At 36.7% G+C, this 11,614-nt stretch overlaps 2 protein-coding genes across 2 annotated transcripts; both read right to left on the bottom strand.

Annotated features, from left to right (window-relative positions):
• Window positions 1-6,980: 6,980 nt before the first annotated feature.
• Window positions 6,981-8,312, bottom strand: LOC114543734. The gene is made up of 4 exons (XM_028562600.1): window positions 8,143-8,312; window positions 7,874-7,942; window positions 7,662-7,757; window positions 6,981-7,404 (listed from the first exon to the last, which is right to left on the bottom strand). The coding sequence occupies exons 1-4, from the start codon at window positions 8,163-8,165 to the stop codon at window positions 7,158-7,160; spliced, it is 435 nt and encodes a 144-aa protein (XP_028418401.1). The 5' UTR covers window positions 8,166-8,312; the 3' UTR covers window positions 6,981-7,157.
• Window positions 8,313-8,319: 7 nt separating this feature from the next.
• On the bottom strand, window positions 8,320-11,109 carry LOC114543733. The gene is made up of 10 exons (XM_028562599.1): window positions 10,738-11,109; window positions 10,583-10,656; window positions 10,385-10,487; window positions 10,114-10,209; window positions 9,629-9,991; window positions 9,368-9,485; window positions 8,996-9,299; window positions 8,733-8,815; window positions 8,528-8,635; window positions 8,320-8,358 (listed from the first exon to the last, which is right to left on the bottom strand). The coding sequence occupies exons 1-10, from the start codon at window positions 10,980-10,982 to the stop codon at window positions 8,320-8,322; spliced, it is 1,533 nt and encodes a 510-aa protein (XP_028418400.1). The 5' UTR covers window positions 10,983-11,109.
• Between the last annotated feature and the right edge of the window lie 505 nt (window positions 11,110-11,614).

The raw sequence follows: 11,614 nt of genomic DNA, 5'->3' as shown, positions 1-11,614 counted from the left end.
TGCTTGTTTTTTTTCAACTGTATGTCGATCAGAATTGCACAAGAAGAAAAAGTAAAAGTTTTTTAATTTCACTGGAAGTATCATCAAACTATAACTTTTTTTTCCATTTTGCCACGAAGATGGTCGGACTGGTTATAGAGAACGAGAAAGTTTTCGTATCACCTTCAGCATAGCTATACAACACTACTTGTCCTCCGTGCACTACATTCTTATACCTGGAGGAATTGATTCAATCAATACTTCGGCATACCCGAATGCTTCGGCGGTATGCAACTGGAAAAACTGATTCACTCGTTTGAATTTTTACCCCAGACCCTTCTGCATGTTTGCTATCGCGTTTGGCTGAAATCGCCCCCTTTGAACTGAACTTCGTTTTTCTCAGCGTATTTTATATTCGACGAACCAGCTAGACCAAACTCTTTATACAACAGTGTCTTGAAATAAACTGTAAATGTCTAACTGGAATGATATATATTTGCACACATGCATGTCCAATACTGTTAAACAGACACGACCGGTACGACTCGTAAAATTGGTTGAATTGAATGAGTGTCTGATCGACCCGTACGATTTGTCAAATATTACGAGTTGATTTGACCCGTACAAGTGCAGAATGCGTCATCGATTCCGCCGACTTCGTTCGACCCGTACCATTGTAGTGGCATTGTACGCTATTGCTCCTGTGTTAGGTAAACATGAATATATGAATATACACCCCAGCCCCCGTCCAATTAAGCGGGCTAGCTACGGCCCTGTACAGGGTGTCCCAAAAAAAGAAAACTATTGAAATCACTCATTGTTAAAATTTGAATGCCGTGTTCACGAATTTTAGCCCGTGAGGATTTAATGCAACTCGGTAAAATGCTAAATGCTTTGTGTTACTACAGAAAGGGGACATGTCGAAGGTCATGGTGATTGAGATGCACATTTAAATATTGTTAATAAATATCATTTTCGCGTACGAGCAAATTTTACTGCATCATATGCATGCATAAAAATGCTTATGGCAAACATTTACACACTTGTGGGTCCCAACAGAGTGCTTAGGCATTCAAACTCTAACAATTACATTGTTATGGGTGATTTCAATAGTTTTCGGTTTTTTTAGGACACCCTGTATATCTCCTCTTCCATGGAACGCGCCGGCGTATAGCAGATGAAATGAAATGCTTTGCCTCGTTCTTTGAAAACCACACAGAATTTAACATGGAAAATATTGGCACACCTTGGCACACATGGAAAACAACGCACACCTTCAACAAATGTAAATACATACATAGGATTGCCGCGTCCTTTTAAAATCCCCAAGAGCAACACACAACTCAAATTAGTACAATAGGGTGCCTCTTAAAAAGTAAAAAGGTGCATTTTAAAAGTAAAATCACACAAAATTTAACATGGAAAATATTGTTATTCAATAAAAGCAACGCACAACTCAACAAGTCTGAATTCAAAGAAAAAGATTTTGAGACACGCTTCATATACACACAGTAACCCTATAGGATTATTTAAACAATGAACGCGTGGATATAATGATGAAATAAATTATTCCATTCTTTAATTTGACCCATACATGCAGGGTGTCATCAGATAATTGTCACTAGTCTAGTGCACTGGCAAATGTTCACCATCTGTAGTGTGTTTTATTTTTGCAAATTAACTTAATTTGATAAGGAAGTTTGATTGGCGAAAAATAGTAATTCAAAATGTATTCACAAAGGTAAGTTTGTGACGTTTATGGATGTTTAAATCACGTATAATCTGAAATTCTATACATGCAAAGATTGAATTAAAAAACTATAAATAGTCGACTGTCGGGTTATGTTATAACATGTACTGTGGTCATTTTTGTCAGTTTCGCATAGTTCACCGGGGACTGCAGTTCGAGTCTGGTTATAGCTTTGTTTACTTGTTATTGGTCAACAACATGTAATGAAGACATATACCAGTCAATTCGATAAAGGAGAAACTGTAATATATACATATCGAGCGTGCAAAGCATTTTGGGGATTTATAATTGATTATTTAAAGCATTCGCAGATGTTAGAGTTAAAGCAATGCAAAAGGTGAACGTACACTAAACACGTATGCTGTTATTATAGCAAAATTCACATGTTAATTCCTTTAAATAAGCAGTGAGAAATAACCCATCATGCTTTGCACGCTCAATATGTGTATAATTTTGATGTCAACTATAATTTAACCGATTGGAAAAGGACCAGTAAAAACATACGACGCCCAATTTCAAGCGGCCCGTGCCAAAAATTCCTGTCCTGTAAATGTTCGTCTTCTATAAAGACTCTTATTCTCTTTCAGGGCAACAGTTAACAAAATAATAAAAATTAGAAATATCAAAATTGTTTTAATTTTCCAATCATTCATCACCACCATCGCAATAATGTACATGATGGTCCAGACCTCAAACATGGAACAAACATTCCCTTGGGAAGGTAAATATGTATGATGAAAGATGATTTGTCTGCTATCTTGTTAACGTATTTTGAACTCAATATACAATGAAGTTTTAGACTATAAAGTTAAACAAACTGATAAAGAGATTTCTGCGGTAACATTTTATAATTTGTTTTGAATGTGCGTCATGTGGCCTCTCGACTCGACGCAAAGGATATGAAATTAAATGATCCGTCTTACGTACTTTTGGGTGCACAATGATTAATTATCCAGCTCCTCTGCAAACGAATATGCTGATCAGCAAAATACAAAATGGAAATTTTTCACTAGTAGAATAAAGTTTTTTTATGGCTTATAATCAGAGCTAATTCTTTAACAGTCGCGGATCTAGGGGTGTGCAGAATAAATTACTATAGCTTATAATCGGAATCGCATTGGCAGATTTTAATGTAAAAATATTCTTTTAAAATCTATAACCAATAGCGTTGTCATTAAGCTGTCTTGAATTTAAAATTAAGCTGTGTAATTTATTCTGCACACCCCTATAGATCCGCCACTGTTCTTTAATGCAGAACGATGTCGACCTATTTTATCGGCATTTCTCCAGCAGTGCGTAAATCTTTATTAAGCCAGGTTTTCATCACTCAAGGACTTGTCGGCGATGCACTACGATCCATTGAAGTAGAATTTTTTCCATGGACAAAGCATTTTATGCATCGGTAACAAGCGATAACAGAGATCGCCGACCGTCTCAATCTGCGAGTGATGAAAACCATATTTTTGGCATGCATGCATGCATAATTATAGTATAATTATATTTTTCGCTAAAACTGCACTAGAGCACATGGGTGTTGCACGATGTCAAGGCTGTTGTAAGATAAGAAAAGAAAACCTGGATGCAATCGTCAATGAACCACAACTATCTGAAAAACTTCACAAAATGTCCCGAGCCATAAGAAGTTATGAGATTCCAGAGTATATTTTGAAAGTACTTCATGATGGAGAACGAAAACTCGAAGAGGTTGAAAATGAATTAGCAAGATTGAGACAGGTTAGCTCGAAGCGTATTTCCCGGGGCATATTCATGACTGCTCGGCTTCTAAGATTCCAAAGCTATGGAGCTTGTACAGTTGTACTATTCAGCTTATAATATAATATTCTGTATCTCAGTTTCTTGGATTGGAATCAATGTTTCCTCCTTTTCCCGCGGTTTATGAGATCATCACAGTGAGGGGAGGGATTAGCAAGAAGGAGATGCGGAGGTGAAGGGGGGGGGTTCTGTATTTATGAGTCTTAATGACTTGATTTCCTGCACTTGCGGTAAACGACAAATGGACAATTTAGCCGGCACGGAATATAAACAACCAGGTGTCAAAATGTATAAAAAATATTGCAGGTTTGAGATTTTACTATTTTCGTTCTTTTCATGCAGATGGATTTAAATCGTCTTTCTAAACTTCAACAACTCTTTATCGAAGAAGACACAACCACAGACGAAGACTTAAAACCAAAATCAAAACCAAAATAATAAAAAAACACATTAAAATCGTAATGCATGGGCAGTGGAAAAATGAGCATAAATTATTCTAAAATAAGAAATACCTAAATTATGATTGCATAGCATTGCAAGCCTTAGCATGTTTATTGACTAGTTTCTATAGAATTCTATATAGTTTTGTTCTGCATTTCACGCATGCAGATGTATATTATACGAAGAAAAAAATGTATAAGATTGCAGGGCTGTGTCCATATCGTGAATAACATGCACTACCATATTGAATCAGTTTTCGCACAATTGGTTTTAAACTGTGACAACATGAGCTTTTTATACAGTTTGCTTGCTAAGGTTTGGGATTGTAGTGCCGAAGCAGCCTTATAAATGCTATAACTTAATACAAACAAAAAGTTGGCTGTTTTAACCACGTTTGTTTTAAGCCAATATAGAAATTGGTTCTGAAAATCTGATGTCGGAGTGACCAAAACAATATAATTGCGCTGTTTTCGATTTAGAGTGTAGATCTAAAAAATTAAAAATAGTTTTACTGCATGGCTTGTACTGCATATAGGGCCAATATAGTTAAATACAGTAATCATATAAACTACAGATGAGCCAAATTTTAACGGTCTCTTTAACATTGAATTAAGTATACTGCAAAAGAGTTCTAACAAACATATCAGATATCATATATATCTCTCATTGATTGGTCTTTTGTTAACGTTTGATGATTTATCATCTGGGAAATATTTTCTGTTTTACACTAACAACTAGAAACATACATTTCTTTGGACATCAATATAGCTACATCAAGTTTATAGTAGCTGTGTCAAGACACAGTAGGGTGCATGAGTAGCCAATGACAGAATACTTCCGCGTCAAAAAAAAATCTAGGAGAATTTCAAAAATGTTAAAAAATATGAATTTTTTCAGTCTTGAGAAAATGACCCTGTCAAATTTTCGTGAAAAAAATGGTAAAAAAAAGGTAAGTAAACATGAGACTTTTAAAGGCGGGAATTTTTAAAACTTTTTTTGCTGACTGCTTAATTTTTAGTTTTTTTAGAAGACACATATTTTTAATATTTTTTTACTTGCCCTTTTTTAATTTTCAAGTACTTTTGAACGCGAGGATTTTTTTCTTTTTTTTATTTCTAATTATAATTTTTTTCAATTTACAGTCTTTCCTAAAGCCACAGGAGTCTTTTAACTGTTTTAAAGCTTCCAACTGATCTTGCCGAAATTTTTCAGGCTATTTTTTGTGCATTGCCAAGCAACCCCCTTCCAAGGGCATTTCCCTTTTTGTCATTGGGGAGGGCGGATCCAAACTACGTTTACAACCTGGTAGGCTGTAGCCTTTAACCACTCGGCCACCGCATCTTGTCTTAATACCAACCTTGCAATATATACATTATCCCGGTGGCCCAGTGGTTAAAGTGGCAGTCAAGTCCGTTTTGCGCACGCGCGTGTTTTGTTTACATCGTGAACTATTATATATATTTTACATGACGTTTTCCGCCTATTACTTCCGGTTTTCACGAAATTTGAGAATGTTGAAAATTAAGCGCGTCTCTGTTATCAATTGTATGAAATTTGCATACTATACGGTGTCGATTTCATATCTTCTGATTTCTACACTGTTGGACAGCGATTTTTTTCTACACCGTTGAATTGGACAATATTACTTGTCGATATGGACGAAAGTTTGGACGTTGGGGATGCAGAGCGATTACAAATTGAAGGGATTGCCCAGGTCGCTAACTTAGATGATAATACAACGTGTTCCTGCGGTGGTATGTGTTTGCGCGAAATAGGACGAAATGCTTGCCCATGCAAAACGGCGAGACAGTATTGCAGTTTAGCGTGCCACGATGGACTATCGTTTACGTGTAGGAATCGCCGTCATTACATCGAAAGCGATTCAGATTCATCTGAAGAATACGAGGTAGGAAAAGTTTTAATGAGTTCTTCATGAGCTTCTGGATTTTGTTACACTGTAAATATTTATATATTTCCCTTTCGAATATCCCAGGACAATGAAAGTGAATTACAAGACGTGTCCAGTGACTCTGTCCAAACAAGGTCTAGAGGTAGATCAGCAAAACGTGTGCGAACTAGCGGGGCGAGTGGAAGCGAGGATGAAGGACAGGCCACCGAAAATCGAGGCAGAGGTCGAGGTCGTGGGAGAGGTCGAGGAAGAGGTCGTGGTCGAGGAAGACGGTCGGGCAAGAGTCGCGAAGAGAGTGTGCGGGGTAGAGGTCGAGAAAGTGGTAGGGGAGAGAGGTCGAGGGAGATTAGTCGAGGAAGGCGACTCTCAACAACGCGTTATGGCTCTGAACCACAACTGCAGGCATGTAAATGTTTTTGACATTGTTCTTTTAACTACAGAGTAAAATTATAGGCAATTAATTTTGAAATAAAATACAATTTCAGGACTTGGTTGCACAACTTGATGAGGCGCAGTAAGGAGATTGGCATTGGAACTCCTGAGAAGACAGCCAGCAGCGTTTGCTGACTTGGTTGATGGAGAGTTGGCAAACCCAGGAGGTGAGCAAGCTCCACCACAGCCTAACCCCCCACCAGCACAAGCTCCACCACAGCCTAACCCCCACCAGCAGATAGTCCAGACTGGTGCTTTTGTGGTTGTTGCATCCCAATGCCAACACAAGAAGAAAACAAATGTTGCTGCCGTAGAGTAATGCCTTGTATTACAACCAGTCCACTTTTCCTCCAACTGGTTTTGGATGGCAATGTACTAGACATTGCTATGAGGTACAGAGAGGATGTACTTGTAGCTGACCATGCAAGAAATAACGAAAACTTTCGTCATGCTGCTTATAGACAGTACGTTTTATGGCAATATGGACGTCTAGGCAGAGGTAACAGAGTTGTTGTGCCAAGTTGCTGTGTGCTGAAAATAAGAGCGAGGTATCCTTCACCAAATGGATTGTATGTAGGATTCAGGCCAGCTAGACTTTGAAGACTATGTAAAAACTACTGTAATACTGATATTTTGGCAAGTTAATGAGTACATAATCATGTGTAGTAAATTATTGACACACTTCACTAGTGGCATGGCATGACCTATGCAAATTTATTCATTCACTATAATTTATAAGATACTTGCACACAATATTATGCATGCCTCCCCTACCAATATTTAAATTCCCACAAATCATCTAAAATTACATATATATAGTCCATGGATGTGTGACATCAAGTTATAGTGTCACAAGTAAGGTATTCCCTCATATCAAAACCTTGTTTTGTGTTGTCTCAGAAGCTCTTCCATTGGAGGCTGGGGTACCACAGCAATATTCCTGGCAATGTTCCGGGGGTCATCTGGAGCAAGACCTAACTTCTGTGTAACATGGCCAGGTGTTGTTCTTCTTTTTTCAAATATTGCAGTGATCAATTCTGGCAAATATTTGTATTCCTTTGGCTCAAGGACTGCAACAGGGCACCATTGCTTTGTCCTTTTACTGTAGTGTGCTTTATATCTAGAATGCATTAAAAATTCTGATTAAATCATACCATTCCAACTCATCTCAAAAGGTGGCATAATACCTGGGTAGAATAGACAAAACATTATAAGGGCCTTGAGCACCAGGTGAGTTAATATTTTATTAACTGTCAATATAGGTAACATTATAATTCACAACAGCAAATCAAAAAGTTTAACCCAAACTTCAACACATGTAAGAAAATCTCTTGAATGACATGTCACATTAATGAAGAGAAGTACAATAAAACCAACCTTGGTTTTCCATCTAATGTCTTTGCAACTTGTCTTGTTCTGTGTTTATTAAAGTCAATTGCTGCCAGTTGATTTCGCATCTTATATCCAATTAAGCTTTAAATTTAAAAAAAGCAACTTTTAGATAGCCAAGGATATTTCAGGAATTCACCAAGTGTATACAACACATGAGCTCATGACCAGTGAGCCCATATAATTTCAATATAACTTACGTATATGATTGACGTTTTGCACAGTACATCAACAAATGGTTGTGGAAGGATTCCAGAAAACCTGTATGTCTAAAATATCAAAATAAAGTACATATACAAGTGCAAACTGAGAGGAATTGCATCATACTTGGAATATTATGTGAGCTACAGTATATCTTATTTTTGGCTACATCTCAAAAAAGCCTACCAGATAAACAATAAAATATCCAAGAACTAGTATTGCATTTATGTATCATAATAGTGGGTATCTGTATGGCAATTGTAATTACCTAAATCTGGTGTAATATGACATTTCATTCAATAGTCGCTTGTTCAGCACAATGCTTCTCAAAGCTTTATGCGATGAAGAGTCCTTTGTCAGCCATGGTTTTGCTCTTTCCTCTTCTCTTAGATCACCATGGCCACATTTCCCATCTGCTATGCCATCTTTCAATGCCCATTCATGTTCAATCAACAACATGATGGAGAATGCCTATCCATATATCCTATTGAAAAACAAATTATTTGGATTAACATTAGGTATGGTACATATGGATAGTAGATAAACATAAATACCATTTGTGTCCATTCAAAAGGTAAATATTGCACCATGCACCATTTTATTAATTTCATGAACACCAGCAAAAGGTTTGAAAATTTCAAATAATAACATACTTTCAAATTATCAACATTGCTACCACAATTGCGACTGGAATACCAAAAGTGGTTTCTCACAGACGCAATCCACAAAGAAAGATCTTCATTTCCTTTTTCATTGGCAGCCTAGGTTGATAAGCATAACCAAATGTCTTAGGTACCAAGCACAGAATGTACAAAAAGGTACACAATAACCTCATTCTCATAGAAGTTAAATACATACAGAAATAACTTTTTTCCCAATTATTTTAGCACCATGCCAAACATCTCTTTGATGCACAATGTCTTTATACTTTGCAGCATTTTCTAAAAAAAAAACATATGTATGGTTAGGAAATCAGCAATTTCCACACAATATGTTATTTGAGCATCATTTTATACATTTTTGAAAACAAATAGGGTGACATAAAAGACATAACCAAAGCAACCACCTTTGATAGCATTTGACAAGGTTTATAAAGAAACAGTGCAATGAAGAATACTTACTCATTAATGCACCAATTTCCAAATGGCCATCAGTAACAACCTCTTTAATAATCATTGTTGATTTTAATAGATTGTCAAGCCCTCTTTCAAATCCAATTCTTTCCATGTTTGGACTTTTCCTACCCTCCACTTCTCTCACCTCAACAAAGTTGATATCTAAAATGCACTTGGAATCCATTTCTGCAAAGGTGTAAGTGCAATACTGTGCACAATGTCCAGGTGAATCATTACGCCCATCTGAACTGAGAACAATATCCTTATTTTCACGCTCTGCCAACACGAATTCTTTAATTCCTCCCAATAGCTGTTAACTGCTGGAGCTATATATAAATTCTGGTATTGGTTGTACAAGTTTTTGGATATAAACTGTACATTCATGACTTGGAAAAGAAATCTGATCTTGGTATATGAATTGCCAGAAAGAGGTATTGCAGATGCCAAAAGCAAATTTCCAGCACGAACACCTTCACAAGTTGGTTGGGCAGCCCATCTGAAATGAATTGGTTCATCAATTTTAGAAGTCTTCAAAATGATCAACATAAACTTTTATCCATTAAAGTGCCAGGTTACTTGGTTGTAAAATATCATCATAAATACCGGTACCAAAAAATGAAAAGTTGGAAATAGACATACCTCCCACCAAAGTGGCCAGCAGAACAACCCCAATTAACAACTAGGCATGTTCCAACAAATGAATTCCTGAAATTCAATGGACGACTACATCCAACTCTTGTACAAACAGGACCATGCAGTGTCTTCAGTAGTTCCAAAATTATTGTGGTTGATGCCAAGCATAACTCTAGTTTTGGAACATCAGTGGATGGTATATGACGAACAAAACTTTGTTTGCTATTTTTTGGGGCTTTTTCAGTGCCATCATCATCACCATCATCACAATCATCATCATCATCAGCATCATCATCACTGTGACCATTGATTGTGGTATCTAATACCTCTTCTTCCAAGGAAACCTTATCAATGTCATCAATTCCAACCCTATATAATAGTATATAAAGCTCTATAGTCAAGTGATATATGCTATATTGGGTAGTCATTACATTTTATGTGATAAATTGTGATTGGTTGTTAAATCATCAAATTATAGTTTATAAACATACATTGGATGTTCCAATGATATTTGACTATTGTCCTCCAATTCACTATCATCAGAATCAATAGCTGACAGTGTTTCTTCTTCATCTACAGTTTGTGTCCTACAATAATTAGCAGAAATAACAATGTTATAATCTAATTCCCATTGGGTAGTAATTACAATATACATCGACATGTTCTTTTATTATTACTCAAACTTGGGTATTGAGCGTGAATGTATGATTTATCGCTGGTACATACATGTATAAGAATCAAAACACATTTGTCAAAAAATACCTTAGTGCGTCTGTAGACCCGAGTAACAGACGTCTCCGTTTAGTAGCGACGGGAGGTAAAGATGAATGCCTCCTTGTATGAATAAGCGGGGTCGATGATGAAACTAAAAGGGAAAATATAATAAAACATGGGTTACCTATCACCATTCATTTAAAGACCTTGTTTAAAGTGACATTGAATGTCGATATAAAACTTTACTTGGGCTAATGGCCATAGGCATTGCTGACAAATCCGCAGCTCTGCTTTCAATGTTTGTCTGTGTCTCCGCGTCACTAAAATAAATTGGTTCAGATTCAGAAGAACGTAATTTATGTATATGCGTTTCCAAATTATGAATAATTCAAATTTCTCACCTCGAAATACGGGCACCTTTTTCGTAATTATCTAAAAGCATTTCAGCCAGTTGTTTGTCTGTCTTCAAGTCCAGCTCTTCTTTTAGAGATCGCCAACGCTGAAATTGCTCGTAAAGAGCTACTTTCGTCGAATCTCGTTTAGCGATGTAATCCTTGCGTTTAGTCTTTGCATCTTCGCTGCTTGGGAGGCTAAAATTCGCAGAGCTTTCGGCACTAACGCGTGAAGAGCTTTCGGAGTCCTCCATGTTGAACGCATGTGTTTTGTGTCAGCTTGCTCCTGACTAAATGCGCATGCGTATAGGGATATAATTCGATTAAAATTCCTTTCTGTGGGCCCACAGAAAGGAATGTGCGAACATGCGCAGAACGGACTTGACAGCCACTTTAAGGCTACGGCCTACCAGGTTGTAAGCGTAGGTTCGAATCCTGCATGGGAAAGGTTCAATTTTTTCCCACCGAAATTACTATTTAATTTAAGATTCTTCGAAAAGGATTAGTTCAAATAGAGAACAATAGCTTTTGACAAATGATGTGGTGGTCTAGTGGTTACGACGTTGGTCTCCAACCCGGGGACAGGCGTTTCAATTCCTGGCAGTGCAAAAAATTAGCTTGAAAAATTTCGGTGTGATTTGGAAGCTGTAAAAGACTCAAAAGACTCCTCGACCTTTAGGAAAGACTCTAAATTGAAAAAATTGAAAACAAAAAAAATTCTCGCGTTCAAAAGCACGTGAAAATGAAAAAAAAGCGCAAGTAAACAAAAATTAAAAACATGTGTCTTCTGATTTCTGAAAAGACTGAAAATTAAAAAACGTCAGAAAAAAAAATAAAAATTCCCGCTTTTAAAAAACTCATGTTTCCAAATTTAATTTTTTTTCAC

Source organism: Dendronephthya gigantea, unplaced genomic scaffold, assembly GCF_004324835.1.
Source record: "Dendronephthya gigantea isolate DGI-Jeju-01 unplaced genomic scaffold, DenGig_1.0 000536F, whole genome shotgun sequence".
Taxonomy (NCBI): Eukaryota; Metazoa; Cnidaria; class Anthozoa; order Malacalcyonacea; family Nephtheidae; genus Dendronephthya; species Dendronephthya gigantea.
This window is presented reverse-complemented; position numbering and strand designations above follow the sequence as displayed.